This window comes from Podarcis pityusensis (assembly GCF_964106645.2).
Source record: "Podarcis pityusensis genome assembly, contig: HAP1_SCAFFOLD_121, whole genome shotgun sequence".
In the NCBI taxonomy this organism is placed as follows: Eukaryota; Metazoa; Chordata; class Lepidosauria; order Squamata; family Lacertidae; genus Podarcis; species Podarcis pityusensis.
In genome coordinates this window covers 102,805-125,220 of record NW_028293473.1, presented here as the reverse complement: position 1 = coordinate 125,220, position 22,416 = coordinate 102,805, and the positions used below count along the sequence as shown (strand labels likewise).

At 46.5% G+C, this 22,416-nt stretch overlaps 1 protein-coding gene and 1 pseudogene across 2 annotated transcripts in view; both read right to left on the bottom strand.

The window, feature by feature from the left end:
- Positions 1-4,995: 4,995 nt before the first annotated feature.
- Positions 4,996-20,828, bottom strand: LOC308468921 (zinc finger protein RFP-like). The gene is made up of 7 exons (XM_081024247.1): positions 20,363-20,828; positions 19,293-19,388; positions 18,754-18,984; positions 18,397-18,419; positions 17,277-17,398; positions 10,639-10,671; positions 4,996-7,216 (listed from the first exon to the last, which is right to left on the bottom strand). Exons 1-7 carry the CDS (start codon positions 20,789-20,791, stop codon positions 6,708-6,710), a joined length of 1,443 nt encoding a protein of 480 aa, XP_080880373.1. The 5' UTR covers positions 20,792-20,828; the 3' UTR covers positions 4,996-6,707.
- Positions 4,996-22,416, bottom strand: part of LOC308468924 — a 55,193-nt pseudogene continuing 37,772 nt past the window's right edge. Inside the window, exon 15 of the transcript XR_013991534.1 lies at positions 4,996-6,447. The product of XR_013991534.1 is annotated as an uncharacterized misc_RNA (transcript). The remainder of the gene's footprint in view (positions 6,448-22,416) is intronic.

Sequence of the window (22,416 nt, the reverse complement as noted above, 5' to 3'; positions counted from 1 at the left end):
CCAACGTAGAGAAAATTTATGTAGAGGTACAGATAGAGGGGGCCCCATGCCGCATGGAGCTTGACACGGGTTCAACTCTATCCATAATCTCGGCAAGGACCTTAAGGAAACTGTGTCCCACTGGGGGTCCCAAACTCAGGCCGGCCCCATTCACCCTCCGGGACTTCCAGAAACGTAAGGTCCCCACAATGGGGGTGGGGACCTTCAGGGTGCAATACCGAGGGCGGACGCGGCAACTGGACTTGCTTGTGGTCAAGGGCCCCTACATTAGCTTACTGGGATTGGCATGGTTTGGACCACTGGGGCTAGCTGTCACCGGGGTGAACCACACTAGCTTACAAGTGGACGTGGACGCCATATGCAAGGAATTTCCAGGGGTTTTCGATGGGAAATTGGGACAGTATACGGGCCCCCCCATTGCGCTACAGCTTGACCCCGCAGTACGACCGGTCAGGCTCAAGGCCCGCCGGGTCCCGTTCGCCTTGAAACCCCGTATAGACGAGGAATTGGACCGACTCGTAGAGCAAGGAGTGCTGGAGCCGGTGCCTAATGCTCCCTGGGAAACCCCAATCGTCACACCCGTCAAGCCTAATGGTTCGGTCCGCATCTGCGCAGACTACAAATGTACCATAAACAAGGCCCTCACGGCCCACGCATACCCAGTGCCAGTGGTCAGCCATGTCCTTGCCACCCTGGCTGGGTCGAAAATTTTTGGCAAGCTGGACTTGGCCCAAGCATATCAACAGCTGCCAGTAGATGAGGCCACAGCAGAGGCACAGACGATTGTGACGCACAGAGGAGCGTTCAGGGTAAAGCGGCTGCAATTCGGTGTCAGCGTGGCACCAGGCATATTCCAGAATATAATGGACTCTCTCCTTAAAGGGATTCCTGGCGTCACCCCCTTCTTCGATGATGTGTTGATTGCCGGCCCCACACCAGAGGAGTTTGAGGACCGCCTCCGCACCGTTCTGCACCGTTTCCAGACGGCGGGTCTCAAGGTGAAGCGGGAAAAATGTCTACTAGGAGTGCCTCAGGTGGACTTTCTGGGATTTATGGTGGACGCAGAAGGGGTCCACCCGACTGGGGACAAGGTACGGGCCATTTGTGATGCCCCAGCGCCCAAGAGCAAGACTGAACTTCAGGCCTTCTTGGGACTATTGAACTTTTACCATTCCTTCCTTCCCCACAAGGCGGCGGTAGCGGAGCCCCTACACAGACTCCTGGACAAGCGGGCCCCTTGGGTGTGGGGCCAGCGCCAGGAGGCCGCATTCCAGGCAGTCAAGGACTTGCTTGTCTCAAACTCGGTCTTGGCACACTTCGACGAGAGGCTGCCGGTGGTGCTAGCATGCGACGCCTCACCCTATGGCATTGGAGCTGTCCTGGGGCACCAACTCCCGGATGGAAGAGAGGTACCGGTGGCGTACTTTTCCCAGACACTCAACACAACCGAGCGGAACTACTCGCAAATCGACAAGGAGGGTCTGGCAATCGTAAAGGGAGTAAAAAAATTCCATGATTTCTTGTACGGGCGGCCCTTCACCGTGGTGACTGACCACAAGCCGTTGCTTGGCTTGTTTGCCCCCGAAAAGCAGACCCCCCAAGTGCTGTCTCCTCGCGTCCTCAGGTGGTCAATTTTCCTTGCCAGCTACCAGTATGCACTGATTCACCGACCTGGGAAGGCGATGGGCCATGCGGACGCCCTCAGCAGGCTACCACTACCGGAAACAGGCCCTGACCCAGCACCTGCACAAGAGGTTATGAGCCTGGAGCTGCTTCCCGACCGCCCCATTCAGGCACAAGAAGTTGCACACCATTCCAAGAAAGATAGGGTCATCTCCCGGGTCCTGGACTGGGTGTGGAGGGGATGGCCCAGCAGCAGCCCCGGGCCAGAATTCGCCGGCTACACAACCCGCAAACATGAACTGTCGGCCCACAAGGGGTGCCTGTTATGGGGAAGCAGAGTCGTTGTTCCCCAGCCCCTCTGCAAAAGGGTCCTCACAGCCCTACACGAGACACATCCAGGGGTAGTAAGAATGAAGGCCCTTGCCAGGAGTTATGTGTGGTGGCCGGGGATCGATGGAGAGATAGAGGCCTGGGTCAAACACTGCCAGGCCTGCCAAGAATCCCGCCCAGATCCCCCAAGGGCCCCAGTCCAGTCCTGGGAGTCCGCCCGAGCACCATGGTCACGCCTGCATGTGGATTTCGCTGGCCCCTTTCAGGGGAAAACATTCTTCATAGTGGTGGACTCCTACACCAAATGGCTGGAAGTCGCACTGGTACCGTCCACTTCCACGTCCGCAGCCATCCGGGTACTACGCAGGCTGTTTGCAACCCACGGGCTCCCTGACACTCTCGTCTCAGACAACGGGACTGCATTTACGTCAGGAGAATTCCAAACCTTCACAGCGCAGAACGCCATCCGCCACATCCGTTCGGCGCCGTTCCACCCTGCCACCAATGGCCAAGCAGAACGCATGGTGCGGACCACCAAGGACACCCTTCGCCGCATGACGCAAGGGGACTGGGAGTACCGCCTTGCCACATTCCTTCTAGCACAGCACAGCACCCCCAGCTCAACGACTGGCCGGAGCCCCGCTGAACTACTAATGGGTCGGCGCCTTGCAATCAGATTGGACCGCCTTCACCCCGATAGAGCTCAGGATGAGGTAGTGGTGGGGGAAGGCAGGAACCCCCGGACCTTCGAGGCCCAGGACCCAGTGTACGCAAAGAATTTTGGGGCAGGCCCAGCATGGGTACCCGCCACAATCACCAGGGTCACTGGCCCCGTGTCGTACGAGGTGCTAACGGATGGGGGGCAATGCTGGCGCCGCCACTGCGACCAGATACGGCGACGATTCCCGGGAGAAAACCAGGAGGAGGACAGGTCAGAGGAGTCCCAAGGGAACAGCGGGGCAGTGAGGCCCATAGAGCAGGAGGGGCCAGCAGGAGAGGCAGAATCAGTAAATACAGAGAGGACCCGTGAGGCCGAAAGGACACCGGAACCAGAACCACGACTGAGCGAGCCGGTTGCACCAGACCAAACAGCCACATCACAGCCAGCATCCTTGGAACACGAGCCAGAACCCGGAGCCCGGACCAGGGAACACCCCAGGCCACAACGCACACGTAGGCCGCCGGCATACCTTGAGGACTATGAATGCGACCTCCCGGGCAGGACTGGAACTTAGAGGGGAGGGGTGTTATGTACTGAGTTGAATAGGATCCAAACTGTAGCAGTCTGATTGGTCCTAGAACAATAGGATCCAAAAGGCAGCAGTCTGATTGGTCCTAGAACAATAGGATTCAGAATGCAGCAGTCTGATTGGTCCTAGAACAATGCAGCAGTATGATTGGTTGGCAGGAACCACCCAATCCTGCTCCAGATAGAAGTGAATCCACAACCTGATTGGCTTACAGTAGAATTCCAGAATTAGCCAATCATGTGCAGCCCATTGTGTAAATAATGTATATAAAGCAGATACTGTGAGGGGACATTTATTCATTCCTCCTCACCACTATGAGCTGAATAAAGAGCATGAAATCACTTTGCGACTCTGAGTATATTTCAAAGGAGAAGTGGAGGAAGCGAGTTTTTTTTATGAGCTTCATGTCAGCCTCACTCATTCGAAAGCCAGTGAATGAATTTGAATCTGAAGCCCCTCCCACCCTTAGTAGCAACCCATGCGTAAAAAGCAGGAAAGTCCAGCATGAACAGAATTTACACTGATCTCTAAATAGGCATGAGGGTGGTGGGTGGGGTGGAATCCGGGACTCCTGAGCTCTCTGGAGGCCAAGAGGGAAGCTGGACATCTTTTCCAACATTTATTGCGCGCGGGCACCCGGTTCCCTTTGCTTTACGAATGAATGGCGCTTTCGCAGGGGAGGTTTGGGCGTGAGAGAATTCAGGGCCGACGGCTTACGCGGCTGGAGCTAATGTCAACACGAGTGAAGGGTGCGACGTGGCACAAAGTCCCGGCCCCACGCCCTGGCCCATCCTGCCGCCAGGTCAAGTCACTAGTCCTCGGTGAGGATACCAAGCGGCGTCGAGGCACCGCCGCCCCCTAGCGACCGGGTATGGAAACGCGGAGTGTGTGTGTTAAACAGCACCCTTTCCCCGCTCCATGGAGAGGTTTCAGCTCTGAAGTTGTTGCTTTCGGAGCCCCTTTCCCGCTGTAAGACACAAAAGTTCAGACTCCAAGGAGCATCGCAGCCGGAGCCCAACCCTCCCCTGTGATGCACATTCCCACGGGACCATTGGACACCCATCCACAGCCCCTGAGAACATGGGATGGAGGCTAGGGGGTTTCGGAAGAGATTAAGAAAACAATCTGTCTTCACTTCCTCTTCCCATTTGAGGAGTGGGACTCTGTCAGAAATGTTCCTGTCATGTTCCCTCTCCTTGGCCGTTGGCCCTGTTCCCGGTTCTTCAGTTGTCTGGCTGCCATGGCAGATAAGGCTGAGTCTCACTCACCCAAAGGACTTGGAATGCATGCAGAAGTTGCGGAGACAAACATCAGAAAACAGTTTAATAAATCTCCCGCCACCCCTCTCCAAGGAGCCCCTGCAGTTCAATAAAAGCCTCCAGAATTCTCTCTTCAATCCCATTTTCATTAACATTTATTCTGGCAAAAGTGGGTAGTATTTCAAGTCCTGCTCAGAACAGACTCATTGAAGTCAATAAGCATGACTAACATTGGCTTATTCATTTAAATGGGCTTACTCTGAGTAGGACATACTTGAAGCCAACCCAGAGGGTGTATAGGATTGCTAGCCATCCTAGCCCAGACGTTTCTCCCATGCATTTCAGCAGAATCCACCCGAATTCTCTCTTCTCCACCTTACAAGTTTTGCTCCAGGAAACCTGCTGAATGGGGGAACTTGGTTCTCAAAAGCCCCTTTTTCTCACAACCCAGCTGATGACGCAGGCACCCTCCTAAATTCCCTGGAGGAAGTGTCATGGGAAATGGATATTATACTGTTGAGTCTGAAACAACATAGGAGCAACAAGAAGAACAATCTTTAATAGAATCAAACACATTAGCGCATGAAACATATCCCCAAATTCTTACAGGACCATTACACAAAAGGATAAGAAGAGGGGATCTCTAAAAATACAGGTAAGTATCTGACTGTTTGCTACAAAGCACCTTGGAGAAAATAATTGTATACAGTGGTACCTCGGGTTACAGACGCTTCAGGTTACAGACGCTTCAGGTTACAGACTCTGCTAACCCAAAAATATTACCTCCGGTTAAGAACTTTGCTTCAGGATGAGAACAGAAATCGTGCTGCGGTGGCAGCTGGAGGCCCCAGTAGCTAAAGTGGTACCTCAGGTTAAGAATGGACCTCCAGAACAAATTAAGTTCTTAACCCGAGGTACCACTGTACATGGGAATCCCCCCCCCATGCGAAATCCTCTAGATTGTCATTGTTCTTTCCTCAGAACTTCTGACAGAGGCTCTTCACTGTCAGAGGGGATTTTGTTGCATTGAGGCCTGAAACCTATGTGGGGGTTACATTCCTGGAGTCAGCATGCAAAGGCAATATTGCACAAGTCAGGAAGACCCTCAAAAATGCCCCCCACGCAATTAGCGTGGTGTAGTGCTTAAGAGTGGTGGACTCATAATCTGGTGAACCGGGTTTGCTTCCCCGCACCTCCACATGCAGCTGCTGGGTGACCTTGGCCAGTCACACTTCTCTGGAGTCTCTCAGCCCCACTCACCTCACAGAGTGTTTGTTGTGGGGGAGGAAGGGAAGGGAGAATATTAGCTGCTTTGAGACTCCTTAAGGGGAGAGATGGGGAGGATATCAAGTCCAAACCCCTCTTCTTCATCATCCCTACTTGTTCGAAGCCAGAGATCTTCAGAGCTTTATGTAACCTTTCTAGAGGCCGGGAAGCAAGGTGGACTTAGAAACTCTTCCCCCCACTGCCAAAGGCCCCCCCCCCATTGATTTCTGGGCTCTGGAGTCTCTTGTGAGATCTCACACAGTCCCTTCCAAGAGCTTTTCCCGGACTCACCCTCTATTTACTAATTTGTGTTTTGACAAAGGGCTTCAGGCTGTGATCATGTAAGTTAAGTTGTGCTGAGTTTTGGACTGACTGCACCCAACTAGCAAACAGGTCTCTTTGGATATGGGGATTTTGCTGAATTGCCACCTAAGCTTCCCTGAGGAGTAGCAAAAAAAGGGATTTTTGAACTTCCATTTCCCTGGCCAGTGGAGGCTTTGGGGAAGGAAAAGGGAATCTGAGAGCAGGATTGAGGCTGAGGAAGGTTTTAAGTGATGCCAGTGCATAATTCTGATTTTATTTAGCAAAGATGATGGTATTATCTCTAGAAATCTTAAGTCAGAATTGGAGGTTGGAGAAAGAACTACATTGAAACAGGAATGTGTGTGGGGTTGCTGCTGTTTCCTAAATCATTTTCTTGCTTCTTACCCCCTTTCCAACTCCTGCACCGAAAGAAGTACTCGATTCCCAACGGAGAGAAAACAGGCAAGTTTGGAGACTGACAGGGGACCCAGTCAATCAGTGTCATTTACAAAGTTGGCTCAAGAAGGGAGAGTTGCATCATGATTGACACAAGGGATGGCCAATCACCGTTCAGCAAATATGGTTTCTCCTTAAGTGCCTGTCAGCTCAGCCCTGAAGAGGAGACTGAATGTGCCATGATGACAATGAATATACACTTGTCTGTCTGCACCTTCAGTCAAGAGAGTCTCAGGTTCCCTTTCTTGCTCACAAAAAAGTAGGGCTGGAGGGTCTCTCCTGAGAAGGGGGCTGCTGTATCTGCATGGAGAAGGGCTGCTGTATCTGCATCGTAAAAGGACACCCGTCCCCCTTCACAGTTCAGGGTCACTCGGATCCTCTCGGGCTCCTCACATGGAACAGGGGCCTTACGGGGGGAGCAGAACTTGAGCTCACCATCCGACTTCCCCAAACCCCAGATCCCTTCTGTAGTATTAAAATACAAAACCCCCTTCCTCTTCACAGACTTTCTGGCTACCCCCACCCCCCACCCCTCCTCTCTTCCCACAATGACCTCCCAGAAATGTCTGCCTGATGTGAAACCCTCACACCCCAGAACACAGCAACATGTGTCAAATCTCTTAGGGTTGTCTGGCAGGTCTTGACGCACTCCTCCCTCTCTCACACTCTTTCGATCCTCAGACAGGGTGAGGAGGGGATGTGCTGTGTCTGGATCCAAAGTTACGCTTTCTGTGGGGGCAGAGGAGGAAAGAGAAGAGAAACGACGTCAACTGGGAAGCTGACTTTTCTTTAGGCACATGTCAGAAATAGCATCCCCTCTGAAATGAACAGGGACTCCATGGCTCTGCATTGGAGACAGGGATGTCCATCAAGTTCTTAATGACTCTTGAAATATTTGCAGTTCTTTCAAGTACTTAATGCACATTCTCTACATAGAACCCTTGCAACTTCCCTGGAAGTTAAGTCAATATTAACTATGCCCATTTTTCAGATGGGAGGACTGAGGCTGAGAGACAGTGGCTTGTCTAAGGCCAAACCCACCCACCACAGTTCATGGCAGAAGGGTCTTTTGATAGTTCTATTACATCGTTGACATGAATGGCTTTCTTTTCCTATGAATTGTGTTAATCGTTAATGCATTTATTGTTGCAATCCTAAGATAAAGGGTGACACACACACACACACAAAAAACCCACAAAAAAAATTATCACCTTCAATGCAAAGACCCCATCCTGGCTCCCCAGACCTGATTTGGCTATATAACTCGTCTTTTTCTTCACTGTTCCTCACATTTATGGAAAAGGTGGGCAGTGGAAGCACAATGAGAAGCCCATTTAGAAATTACCGGTAGTCAGGCTGGTGGACATTAGGATGAAGATCTGCTCTGCAGTCCTCCCCCTCCTCCTGCCACGTTGTAGAAAGTTAGTCAAGCAATTCCTTTTTAAAGACACACATTTGTACAGTGGCCTTTGGAAATTAAGTGGGATATTGGATGTTGCAAGTGCTGCTATTAGTAAAAAAAAAAAGTAAAATGTAATGGGTTTTGCTAATTTATTGTTGTCTTGATTAGCCTTTATGTATTTTACTTACTGCTGTTTTCTAAAAGAATCCCAGAATATAATTTTAAAGATAAGTAGGAGCTTCCTTTATGCTGCCACCTGCTGCCCCTTTCCCAGCTCTTATGAATCCCTTTTTGTGGTTTTCAGGATCAGACCAGACTGGACTTCTGTCTTCCCATTGAGCCTTTCCTCCTAGTCTGTGCTGTAATTCTGTCCTGCTCTTTAAAGTTTACTCAAGTTTCTCTAGTTTAAGCAGAGACGTCATGTCTCCCCTCCAACAGAAAAGCTGAGGGAAGACCCCCAATCTTGCAGGGAAGCCAGACCCCTGGAGTTCACACTCAGGCAGCCCCCAGCTCCCTCCACTGACACCAGAACCCATTCACCTTCTCGCCCCCCAAAGGTTGTTGCAGCCATTTTCTGAGCTATTTGTGTTCATGCATTTCCCACTCTTACACCTTACTCTTACATAAAAGGGGTGGGGATCTGGTATGGCTCAAAGGGATATTTCCCCCTCATGTGCCGGGAGCCTTTGGCTACACACCACCCCTGTGTCTTATTGAGATTCGGCACAGAAAAGCCAGCCATCCTGGGCTGGGGGCTTCCTAAGAGTCTGCAGGATCAGGCCAAGAGCCCCTGTAGCCCAGCAAGCTGCTCTCACGGAACAGATGCCTCTGGGAAATAAGGCATGGATGGAAGTCCAAGTCCAAGCAGGGACTCCCTAATTCACATCAATCTTTTACCTCACATCACATGGCAGACCATGCTTGACAGGACAGGTAAAACTGGCAGCAGGTGCTCTCACCCTCCTTGAAACCACCATTCACGTTTCAGTTACATATTAAATGTAATGTTATAGCCCATCCTTCCAGACAGATTATAAAAAGAACAACAGTACCCAAAAAAGTATTTCTGTGCTCTGATTGACACTCCCTGTCTAAAATGTCCGGCTCGGGATTCTTGACAGGAGCGGTCAAGCAAGAACAAACATGATTATCTCTTGTGTTTGGTTAGAGCATTGCAGAAAATTGATAGTTCTGCCCTTTAAATTGACATCTATTACATAGTTGCTTCCTTTCGCTATGACTTGTTTTAATGCATTTATTGTTGCAATCCCAAGATAAGAGGCCTTTATTAAAGCCAAACCCAGTAAAATCTAGGAAGTGCCATTCCCACCCTTTAAATTGCCACCTTCAATGCAACCCACCTTCAATGCAAAGACCCCATCCTGGCTCCACAGACCTGATTGGCTGTATGACTCACATTTATGGAGTGGAAGCATCATGAGAAATTCATTTTAAAAGTGCTCATTTAATGTGTCAACATGAATAGAAGTTATAAATATTGCAGCTGTTGTATAAGGGATTATGATGATGACTGGAATGTCATTGAAATCGATAAGATTTTAGAACACAGAAACAAAGAAAATTATCAATTCTAGCACCTTAAATAAGTTATATAATTTGATATTTGAGTGATTTACATTAGAATTGTATTATAAATTGGTATTGTTATAACGATGCTATTATTATAATTGATTTTTTTTAAAAAAATTAAAAATTGGTCAGGCTAATGGACATTAGAAAGAAGATCTGCTCTGCAGTCCTCCCCCCCCCCTGCCATGTTAAGGAAAGTTAGTCAAGCGATTTCTTTTTAAAGACACACATTTGTACAGAGGCCTTTGGAAATTAAATGTGACATTGGATGTTGACAGTGCTATCAGTCAAATTTTTTTTTGTTAAACATAATGGGTTTTTCTAGTTCAGTGTTGTATTTATAAGGCTTTATGCATTTTACTCACTGCTGTTATATTTAAAATTATATTCTGGGATTCTTTTAGACAAGTAAGAGTTCCCTTTATGCTGCCATCTGCTGCACCATTTCCAGCTCTTATGATTCCCTTTTTGTGGTGTCCAGGATCAGGCCGGACTGGACTTCTGTCTTCCCACTGAGCCTTTTTCCACGTTCTGTGGTGAAATACTGTCCTGCTCTTTTAAGTTTACTCAGGTTTCTCTAGTCCACCATCATCTCATGTCTCCCTTTCAATACAAAAGCTGAGGGAAGACCCCCATCTTGCAGGGATGCTGGACCACTGGAGTTCACACTCAGGCAGCCCCCAGCTCCCTCCACTGACACCAGAACCCATTCACCTTCTCGCCCCCAAAGGCTGTTGCAGCCATTTTCTGAGCTATTTGTGTTCATGCATTTCCCACTCTTACATAAAAGGGGTGGGGACCCTGTATGGCTCAAAGGGATATTTCCCCCTCATGTGCCGGGAGCCTTTGGCTTCACACCACCCCTGTGTCTTATTGAGATTTGGCACAGAAAAGCCAGGCATCCTGGGCTGGGGGCTTCCTAAGAGTCTGCAGGATCAGGCCAAGAGCCCCTCTAGCCCAGCAAGCTGCTCTCACGGAACAGATGGCTCTGGGAAATAAGGGGAAATAAGGCATGGAAGGAAGAGCTGCAGTGGCCTGGTCTTTTGAGAAGCGGATCCCCTCTCTCCCGAATTTGTGCCTGGGGAAATGGAAGGGGAAACCCAGCCAGATGAGTGGGGTATAAATAATAAATTATTATTATTATGATGATTAAAAGTACCTTTTCGCAGCTGAAGTCCATATTCCACAGTGTCTGGAAGAGAAAAGGGAACAGAAATTTAGCATCACACCATCATTCAGATAACAAACCTGGAAAAACAATATGAGCTCATGAGATTGTAGCCAGGTGTTGTGGACTACTTGGCCATGCCAGCTGGAGATTATGGGAGTTGGCAGTTAAACCTACCTGAAACTACGTGAAACCTACCTTAAAATGAAACTCTCCATGCTGGCTATCCCTGCAGAACCAGGGCAGGGGTGATGTCAAGGTTCAGACTTACCCAAATCTTGGGAGGAGGAGCAGGACCCCCAGAAGATCCCCCCATCAGCAACAAGATCCAGACATTCCTGTTCCAGGACAGGAGGCCTCAACCCCTCTGCTCCTGGCTGGCTCTTGGACAGCCCCCCTCCTTTCCTCCTCCTGCCCCCCCCTTACGTTAATCTCAGGGGCAAAGGAACAGAAGATATGCCCAAAAAGCTGTAGGCGAGGCTAGCTGGGAAATGGTTGAGATGTGTGAAAGCACCCAAAGCATGGCTAAGAGATGTGAAGACGTCAAGTACAAATTTTTACAGACAACTCGCGGCTTAAGGGAGGGTTACATCCTTGGCGATTGTGCAAAAAGGCAAATCGAGGAAAGTCAGAATGACCCCCGGATTCACCCCTGCCATCTGCAATCTCAAGATGGCCCCATGAGATCTCGCAGGAGCCTCTCAGAGCCTCGTAATCATGGTAGAGGTCTTAAAAGCGATTTGTGTGCCCGCCAGGCTTCCCCAAGATCTCACAAGAGTTTCCAGAGTCCAGCAAGAAGGGTTTACCATCCCCTTTCAATTGCATAAGAAAAATCAGTTGTGAGTCATCTACATAGGAAAGTGCGGCTCCTAGATAGTGAAAGAGAATAGATAAACCTTCTATTTTCACACTCAAGTTCGAGTTTTATTGCGGCAAAAGCCAGTAACACTAAACACAAGATCAAACAACAAGAAATCAACAACAACATCAGAAAAGAAAAAGATTACACAAGGGAACTTCGCAGTGTGCCATTCAACAGAGATTTACGCTTCCTAATTACTAAAGTGCAAAATTTGGCCACCTCATATGATATTGCGCTTGAGGAATCTTCCAGGAGGTATTTCCGTAGAATTTCGGGGGAGGATTCCAAATAATGTTGTAGGGGTATAAATTTTGATAAAAGCTGCAAAATAAGTTGAGCTCGTTCTTCACTATAAAATTCGCAAAATAAAAGAATGTGTGTGACAGATTCTACCTTATTAGACATACAGGAGCAGAGACGCGCATGCATTGGTACCCACGTGAATTTGCCATACAGCACTGCTGAGGGCATTGTCTCAAAGCGGGCTCTAGAGAAAGCCCATCTATAAGCTCCGTTAGTGATGTTAGTTAAGTAAGGGGCAGCTGCAAAATTAGGGCAAGCTTTTAAACATCTATACGTCTCTGGGAGTAGGGCGCCTTCTTGTTGTAATTCGACATCGTAAGGTCTCTGAGTGATAATTGCTTTTGCCTTATTCAGAGTTCCAATAAAAAGATTTTCAGGGTTTAGGCCAATTTGTTTGATCTTGTTAGTTATTTGCATAAGCCAAGGAGGATAGGGAACTGCGGCCAGGAAGCAAGGTAACCGTCCCTTAGGATTGTAATGGATTTTCAGCCAGAGGGATATTGCTTGCTCCCAGACTTTTAATTCCACTCTGGGCAGTCCTGCCTCTTGCCTTAAGACTGCATTAGGGGTACACTTTGGGGTAGCAAATAATGATCTTAAGAATTTTGATTGTACTGTTTCAAGGGTCTTAAGGTTGACAGAGAGGCTAATTTGAGAGCCATATAGGAGTTGGGCTAAAGATTTTGCCTGAAAAACTGTTAGGGCCATCGGGAGGAAGCCAGCTCCTTTCCTTCTGAATAATCTAAGGATAGCATTTGCACTTCTTCCTGCTGATATAGCTGATGTGGTCAAGTGTGCTGAGAATTTGGCATTATAAGAGAAAGTAATGCCTAAGTATTGGAAGGTCTTAGTCTGTTCAATGGCGTTTCCCTTTACACTCAAATTATCTTTCCTGAAGGAGCGGTTAAAATGTACAATTTTAGTTTTGGCAAAGTTAATTGTTAACAGTTCAGTGTTACATTGGTCACTAAACTTTCCTAAGGCACGTTTCAGACCCACTTTGGTTTGAGAGAGAAGAACAGCGTCATCCGCATACATTAAAACTGGTACTTTTCTGCCGTTAGAGAACACGGGGGGGGGGGGTTTCGATTTCACGGCAGCATGTGACCAGGGAGTTAACATAGATGTTGAATAAAAATGGGGCTAATAGGCATCCTTGTCTAACTCCTCTTTGGACTGGGATTTCTCTAGAGAGTCTGCCGTCCTGTGTGAGTCTTATCTGGAGGGTATTGTTCTCATGAAGCTTAATCATCAGAAGTAGTAACCTTCTGTTAATACCCATATTGGCCAATTTGGCCCAGAGCCTACTCCTGGATACAGAATCAAATGCTGCCTTTAGGTCCACAAAGGCCGCATACAATGAATTTTTCCAATGTTTCACATACTTATAGACAAAGTAATCTAACACTAAGCAGTGATCAATGGTGGAACGTCCAGATGTAAACCCTGCTTGTTCAATTTCTAGCAAGTTATTATGATCTAACCATTCACATAATTTTAGGCATAGATGTTTTGTATAAAGTTTACAGATCACATTCAGAAGACTAATTGGTCTATAATTAGATGGGCCAGAGGGGTTGCCCTTTTTAAATATAGGAACAATTATAGCTAGTCCCCAATCTTTAGGGATTTCAGTTGTCTTATCTATATATGAGAATAGATTTGCAAGGACCGGGGCCCACCAGTTTATTTGCGCTTTCAGAAGTTCAGCGACGATGAAATCACTTCCTGGGGCTTTGCCAGATTTCATTTGTAGAATTAGCGAAGTGATTTCAGTTTCAGATGTTGGGGGCCATGGTGTATCATTATCTAAGGGGATGTTAAGCGGCGCAGAAGGACGATGTTCCCTAAACAGCACTTTATAGTGCTCTTCCCATGAATTTGCAGGGATTATTGTGCCCTCATTAGGAGCTTTGGTTTGACTGGAGATAATTTTCCAGAAGTTGGTATTGTCTTTTTCTATTGACGCTTTTGTGAGGGCCTGCCAGATGAGAGAGTCTGCGGTTCTTTTTTTGGTTTTTAGTAACTCTTTGTAGTTCTTTTTTTTAAGTTGTAAGTCTAATTTAGTGATAGGGTTAGGATTTTGCTGGAAGACCTTAAAGCATTCCCTGAGTATAAGTTTTGCCTGAGTGCATTCGTGGTCAAACCATTTTTTGTTGGTAGGGGACTCATTTTGGTTAGATCTCCTGGGTCTTGACAATAACGGTTGGAGTTTTCGGATTAATGTGTTATAATGGTCAATTGGGGAGGTCTCTTCAGTGTCGTTGGAAGTCAGATCAGCCCAGAGGAGTTGACCTTCCATTGATTGTGTCCAAATGCTAAAATTGTTATTAACATAAGGGGACCATTTAATTCTGGATCTGCCTATTTGTTGTAAAGCATTAGGATCAGGTGCCTGTGGGGCAAGCCCACATCTAGAGGGTTCCCAGAATTCAGTCCTTTTAAGATTTAGGGGTAAATGGTCACTTTCGGTTCTTATATCTACAGTAAATTCAATATATTCATCAAAGAGTTCTTGGGAGACAAGGATGTAGTCAATAACAGAATGCCTTAAGCCTGACCAATAAGTAAATTGGCCAGGGCAGTCTCCCGAGGAGAGGCCGTTTAAGATAACAAGGTTTAATCTAAGTGCCATTAAAAAAAGACATGTACCAGCAAAATTGGTAACTGGGTCAAGTGAGTGACGCCTGAATAGGGGCCAATGTTCATCATTAGCATTTAGGGGACCTATTCCACTTTCGTTGATTAACTGTTCGTCTGAGTGGCCTAACCTTGCATTAAAATCCCCACCAATAATTAAGGAGGCAGAGGGAAACTTATTTGAGACAAGGAGAATGCAGTCTTCCAGTTCGTTCCAGATGTTTTTCAGATCAGTTTGTTTCATAAGTGGGTGAATATAAACATTGATACATATGATCTTAAAGTGGGTAGAGAATATTTTAACAGCCAAAATCCATTTTTTATCGATTTTCAATTGGATAGGAGAGGTTCCTAGATCTGTCGATACGAAGGTGCTCAGACCTCCCGCCGGTCTTCCGCCTTTTGGGCCGATTGAGGCACAGGAATGGAAAGCAAAATAATTGTGTAGTTCAAAAGGATTTTGCATCCAGGTTTCTTGGAGCAGGATGATCTTGAACTGTGATACATAGGATAGAACGTCTTTGTCCATTGTTTTCGATTGCCATCCAGCAACGTTCCAGGATAGTAGTAGAGGTGAGGGACATTTTGTCTCTTTTAACAGTCAAAACGGAGGGGGGGCAGACTCTCTGTTAAAGACAGAAGATGTAACAAAAAAGTCAGTTATTTTACTTTGGGAAGATGGTAACTGTGAGGAGCCCTCCAAATTAAAGTTTTTAACAATTTGGTTCGACTGTTGGCACACCGTGGATGATCCACTGAGAGTAGATCCCTGAACAGGAAGTCTCTTCATTTCGAAATTCTTGGTACAACTTGACAGAGAAATACCCAGGGAGGGGGAAATTGAGTCCGTCGGAGTAAACCCTCTCGCAGATTTATCATCCGACATTCGGATGATTTTATTGATGCGTCCCATCGGGTCTTCAATCATTTCCGACGGCGGGTCCCGAGGTGTAACATTCGCAGTTTCCTTTGAAGGAGGTAATTGAGGGGGCATCACGGGGGTGGGAATTGCGGAAGACTCTCTCAGGGGCATCACTTGTGAACTACTTCTATCTCTGGTCGAAACTGGAGAAGATTCTAGCTCTGGCATAGATGAGTGAGTTAAAGAGGGATTTGAGTCAAGCAGGGAAATCAGAATTTCGTCCTTAGGTATGTTGGTCAATGAATATAGATGAAAGTTCAGTGAGGATGGCAGAGCCTGGTCGTCTCGTGATGTAGCGCACGGGGCAGAAACAACTTGAAGATTTGAGTCTTGTCGGATGGTTTTTGATTTCAGAGTGGGGCTGAGCTGAAGAAGGTCGACCACTTCTGTCCGGTGAGCCCAAGTGGGATTATTTGAGACATCATTAGTATCTTCCCCTCTATGTAGGACTTGCAAAAGCTGAGATTTAAGCGTGTCAAATCTTTGCATCATCACCGACTGTTCTTTCGGAGGGAGGGCTCTGAATGAATCAATAAGTTCCCTTTCGTCAAGGGCAGTCTGCAGGTTATCGTCCTCATATATGGCTGTTTGAGAAGGTATCGAGTTTGGTCGAGGATGGCACGCTGCAGAGTCATCGCGGTTGGGCCTGACAGTATTTTGAAGTAAGGCAAAGTCTCTTGTCCTAATGTCCTCACCGCCAGGGCACCTATTTAGAAGGGGTTTGATCTTGCTGTCTGTAAAAACCCTCGTTGCTACAATGTCGGCCATGGACAAAAGCGTTTTCCTCCTAACAGTAATAGATGGTATCTTTTCAGAGTGGAACGCAAGTATCACCTTCAAGAAGTTGGTCTGCCGGGGAAGGAGCATCACAGCATATAGGTCAATCTGATGTTTCTTAATTTTTAAAAGTTTGCTTGAACAGTCTTTAGCCCCTTCTAGCGTTGACCATCTTCCTATTTCCGACCTGACAGAAAGGCAACTTTTCTTGGGTTGCAGAGTTAATATCTGATTGTTCAATTGGGAATTTAAGATATATTTAATTTTAGTCTCCTTTATTTTATCTGAATTGGGGTGAGGCAATAAGTTTTTCACCTCACAAACTGAAGATTGTGTTGTTGATTCAAGTTTTTCGATTTTCATCAGGATATTGGATAATTGTGAAGATACCTCGTCCAGCCTTTTAAAAATACAGTGAAGGGTCTTAATTACTAAGTGTAACTGCTCACAACCGGGGAACTCCCCCATAACAGATGCCAAACCATCTTCCTGTGATGAGAGTTTTTCTTTCGTATTCTCCTTTACAGGCTTTACTTTTGAAACATTTTGAGTCATCGGAATTGGAGTAGCTTCTAAATCAATTAGAGGTAGGAAGCGATTTTGGGTTTCCACTGCAAAGCACTGCTCGGCATGGTCACTCCCTCCTCCATTCCGGTGTGGCACCAACCTTGATAGTTTTGGTTTAGGGGATGATAGGGGCTCGTCAAAGTCTCTCAAGCGTTTTTTCTGACCCATGCTTTTCCTCATAACACTTGACACGCAATTAAGATAATGGCGTTCTCAACTCTTTTAGCAGCTAAAGCCGGCCCGCTGATACGAGAGAAACAAAGAGCAGCTTACAGCAGTCTGGAGCAGGGCCAAATCTCTCAGAGAGTTTCCATAGCATGCAGCTGCAGCAATTATAAAATACCTCAAAAACTGACTGAGTCAGTTAAGATAAAAATATAAAAGATTAAAAGAAGATTAAAAGAAGTCCGAAGAGCACCGGCAAGCGCGTCTTACCTCGGCGCCATGTTGTTTCGACCTTCTATTTTCCTGGCTTGGCTAATATTCCCTATGACCTGAAGCTTGTTATGAACACTTCTAAACATCCAGCTAACAATACTTTCAGTCCTTCTTTACTACCTCTGAATTTTTTCATGACTCCCTCCAGGAAGGGATTTATATCTCTGAAGTCCCAGATCTTCCACTTCAGGGCAGGAGGAAAAGCCACAGGAGGATCCTCTAAGTTCTCCTTCTCCTGAGACCTGGGAGGAGAAGAACAAAGTCAAGCCACCATCTTTCCAATGCAAGGAGCTTTCTGACAAGGCAGACGTCTCATCCTGATGATAAAGGCACCATGGAAATATCATGAAGACTTGGGAGCAGGGTTTTCCTATGGCAAAAAGGAGCATCTAGAGAGCACCTAAGAAGCTGAAGGAAAACCGACACACCTGCTTCCAAAATATACTGAAGGAAATATATGAATATGAGATTGAAGGTAAAGAAGCTGATATATGCAAATTATTTTTTTGAAGAAAAAACAGTACTGGGTCCCTATGCAGAGATTTTAGGACTGCACTAGTGTTAGTGATGCATTTAAAGTGATTAATGAGCAAAAGAAAATAGATTTGGTATGTGCATTTCTGAAATATAAGGAAGTTCAGAATGCTTTAGAATGGCTTTTGCAATTAACATTATAAATGTATTTTAGCACAGTGGTTAGATTTTCAAAATGGAAGATTCTCAAAATTCATGAGTGTCTAAAGTTGTTTGGACTCGGATCCTGATAACCGTGGATTTCACACTGGCATCTGGTTAGGCACTGTGAAAACAAAATGCTGGACTAGATGGGCCGCTGGCCTCATCCAGCAGGGCCCTTTATCACATTCTTATGTCTGAGGAAGAACCTGCAGGAGCCAGAAAGACACTGGATATTTAAGGGTAAGTTATAGTGAAGATATTTACAAGCCCCTTTGGGATGTCCCCCCTTTTTGTATCAATTGCAGAGTAAATGATTCCATCACAGAGAAGGGCCTCCAGAAATATGCAATGGGAATGGCTTCCTGTCTGTGATTGTACATAGATGGGATCAATAGCGACAAATTACCACAAAAACGTGTCCCTATTTTTGTCTGTGATTTTGTGAAATTGACGATGAAGTCCTAAGCTATCTCTGGAAGGAGAAACTGGAGAGTGAGGTTCTCACTTGTTAAGCAGGAACTTTCCTAGCATCAGAATAAGGCAGGGGTTTTCCATCACTTACCTCTGCAAGAAGCTTCCAATATCCTGGAAGGAAAGAAAGAAAGATGTCAGTGGAGCCATTTCTGCAGTCAGTTATAAATACTAAGCAGCTGAGTGGCAACTGCTGGGAATCACAGGTGTGGAGAGCACTACTGTTTTTTAGGCTTCTCAGAGACCTCTGGTTGGCCAATGAGAGAACATGATGCTAGAATGAAGGGGCCTGTGGTTTCATCTAGCAAGGCCCCTTTTGCAACCCCAGGACTGACGCCTTTCACCCTTCATGTACTGTTTTCCTTCCAGCAACAATTTTATGTGACTAAGGAATGCCTGTGGTTTGAAGCAGCACATTCCACCCTCTCACATCAGGATGAGGCCTCACCTGCAGGAGTTCACTCTCTGGTTCCTGAAGCTTCTCCTCCATCTCCCGGATGAGGCTGTCAAGAGAGGAGAGTTCCCTGGATAGTCTGGCCAGGTGATCCTCCCTTTGGGCTGCAATCTCCTTCTCCACTTCTGCCATCTGGGCCAGAAAAAGCTTCTCTTTTTCTTCCAGAAACTGGTGCAGTCGCCTGAACTCAGCCACCATCTTTTCCCTCTCTGCACCTGTTTGTTTCTGCAGCAAAGAGATTGAAAGAAGAGAAGAGTGGGCCAAGATCAGGCATCTAGTCTGCTCTTGCAGGATGAAGAGGCCAGTTATCCAAATTCCACTGGAAAGCCACTTCTGACATATTCAGCAGAGAAAGAGCTTCATAAAAACTTACAAGCCCACCCTCACCTTTAAATGGCCTTTCATGCTCTGTAGGAGATCAGGCCATTCAAAAATAAACCTCTTTCTGTATTCCATATTCATTTCCGCCCCTCTCACCCATATTGATTTTAGACTAGCATTTTTCACCTTAAAACAGTAACAATGGTGCTTACAAGCAGGTCCTGGATTTCCTTTTCTGTGTCTGCTTTAAATACTAGAATTTTCTCTCTCTCCTTCCTCACATTGTCTAGGCAGCTGCTGATCTGATCCTGAAAAGAAACAGAATCCAAGTTGGGCTGCATTACACATTAACAGGGAAGCTGAATCTTATGTTTGCTCCCTGCCCCACATCCCTGGGTCTTTTGCAGAGGTTCCCCTTTTTCATCCCAGAGGAGGCAGAAATGGGGCTGCCCTATATCAGAGCTGAGAAACATGGGGGGTTTGCTATTTTGAGAGATCTGCATTGGCTCCCAGTACGTTTCCGAGCACGATTCAAAATGTTGGTGCTGACCTTTAAAGCCCTAAACGACCTCGGTCCTGTATACCTGAAGGAGCGTCTCCACCCCCATCGTTCTGCCCGGACACTCAGGTCCAGCACCAAGGGCCTTCTGGCGGTTCCCTCGCTGCGAGAAGTGAGGCTACAGGGAACCAGACAGAGGGCCTTCTCGGTAGTGGCGCCCGCCCTGTGGAACGCCCTCCCATCAGATGCCAAAGAGATAAATAATTACCTGACATTCAGAAGACATCTTAAGGCAGCCCTGTTCAGGGAAGTTTTTAATATGTAACACGTTACTGTTTTTAACACTGATTGGGAGCTGCCCAGAGTGGCTGGGGAAACTCAGCCAGATGGGCGGGGTATAAATAATAAATTATTATTATTATTATTATTATTATTATTAATCCCCCACACTGAGCACACCTCCAACATCTCCCTCCTCCTTTTTATTAAATTAATGCTAGATGTTGCAATCTTTCCTCCCAGGGGAGTTACTGCAGCCTGCATTCAGGGGGTCACTGGGCACACTTTAATCCCTCAAAAAGAAAAATAAATGTTTATTGTATAAAGTTTCAGAAGTTAGTTTTATCAGGCTGCACAAGAATTCCCTTTGGGCTCCAAGTGGAGAGAATACACTACAATATTATTATTATTATTATTATTATTATTATTACTACTACTACTACTACAAGCCCCTCTAGTCTGCAGCTCTTCCACCCCCAAGAAAGACCCACTGCCATTTCCCACCTTGTACTCCTGGGACGCCTCCTCCAGAGGAACCACCTCGTGGCTTTTGTGCTCCTTGGATCTGTCACACACCACACAGATGGGGCTTTGGTCCTCCTGGCAGAAGAGCTTCAGGGGCTCCTGGTGCTTCTCACAGACCCTTCCTTTTCCTTCTCCCTCCTCTTTTCTGCCCAGAAGGCTGAATTTCTTAATTATTTCTACAAAATTTGCCAGCTGCTGGTTTCTCCTGATGCTGTTTTGCTCCACCCTTTCCCTGCACTGAGGGCAGGAAGCCTCTCCCTCGGATTTCCCCCAGCACTGGGTCAGGCAGGATCGGCAGAAGTTGTGCCCGCACTCCGGGATGATCACTGGATCCCTGAAATACTCCAGGCAGATGGGGCAAGTGGCTTCCTCGCAGAGATCCCGGACGGGACCCCCAGAAGCTGCCATGGCTGCTGCCTCGCCAGGAAGAGAGAGCTGGTTTCGTTTTCTCTCTTTTGCGTCAGCAAATGGGAGGGTTTCCTTTTCAGGAAATTCAGGTGTCTCTGTTGCCTTGGAGTTGGGTGGAGCTCCAAGCCGCTCTGATATAGAGGAAATATATGGTTTTATATATTTTATTTTAAATGTTTTTAAATGGAATGCTCATTTTTGGTGGCTGGTTTTTTAAGGAACCATTTCCCTGCGAGAGCTGGTGGAGTTTATTGTTGTTGTCGTTTAACTATCAGCATGTCAGCCTCAGACTACTTTGCAAGATGATGAATGAATTGCCCCGCCCCGCCCCCCCGCCTTGCTCCATTGACATCTCCTTTCTAGTTAGCAGCCCCCACATACAGAGGAGAAGCAGCCCAGCCCTCCATCCCGGTGCCAGTTTTTAGTGAGTCGGACTGACAGAATCGTCGCGTCTGATAATGTGCAATAACCTCTGGAACCAACTCTGCAAACGGCCTTTGCAAATCATAGATCAACTAAATGGTATCCAGATATTTGCCAGTCACACCACGGGGCACCTATTAACAGCAGGTGCTTTCAATTAGCCCTTTATCAGTGAATTTTAAGGTCTCAAATATAGAATAAAGATTCATAAATGCACACATATCTAAATATATGAACCATGTATCTAAAATACTACGGGAGAGCAATCCTGAAGCGATTTTGACTCCCCCAATGACCCCAAATATTATTCTGAAGGAAGGGAGTCAAATGGGGAAAGTCTTCTCATTTTCTCTTTGCTTGCAAATCCTGTTTTAAGGGCATGTTTGTGTATGAATAGGGTGAGCCTCTGACCTGGACTCAGGAACTAAACTATTAACCATCACCACAGAATGGCCAGGCTGCCCTTTCTTGTTTCCAACTTCAAGCTTCAAATGGGGTGGGCTGAAGTAATCTCAACAAAATCCCTGTTTCCTCTCCATCCTCCCCGCTAAACCAATGAATCTTCCTGCAGTCCAGGTGAATTTTTAAGCTGCTCTTCAGGTCCAGCTTCCTCCATTTTCCCCCCATCCACTGATCCCATCTCCAGTCAGTCCATCCTCTCAGAAAAATTAACATTAACCATGGAACCTTTTATCTTTCTTTTTTATTTTTTGGTGTAGGGGAAGAGTTCTCACTCTTTTCACTTGTGATTTTTTTTATCTTTATGTACTGCTGAATTATTCTTTTTCGGTGGTTGACACATTCCTCATAAAATTCTTTACAAATCACACTTTAAAAAAATAATTCAATGTTGATGCTCTGAACATTTCCCCCTGACATTTCATTTGATCCATGCTGAAGTGAGGGTCCCCTTCTTAATTTGGGTCTATGTTCAAGCGTAAAAATGAAGACAAAACATTTGAGGCCATTACAGATCCACCCAAAATTGTTTTCCGTTTCATATTCTGGATCCTTGTGGATTATTATGATTCCTGCTGTCTCTGTGTTGACATTTTGCAGAAGGGTCTTTAACTGAATAAAAGGCTGAGGGGACAGTTCTTTTGGGGTGGATGTCCTCAGGCCCGTAGTCAGCCTAATAGTTCCAGGAGAACAACAAAAAAGTAGCACAAGCAGCAGTTTATCCCAACGGACACACTAATGTT

Excerpts from the sequence above, each read along its gene's own strand:
- LOC308468921 (XM_081024247.1), bottom strand. The coding sequence starts at position 20,791 with ATGGCAGCTTCTGGGGGTCCCGTCCGGGATCTCTGCGAGGAAGCCACT. Across the intron at positions 17,399-18,396 it reads ATTGGAAGCTTCTTGCAGAG|GTCTCAGGAGAAGGAGAACT; the intron begins GTAAGTGATGGA and ends TTCTCCTCCCAG. Across the intron at positions 10,672-17,276 it reads AGTCATGAAAAAATTCAGAG|ACACTGTGGAATATGGACTT; the intron begins GTAGTAAAGAAG and ends TTTCTCTTCCAG.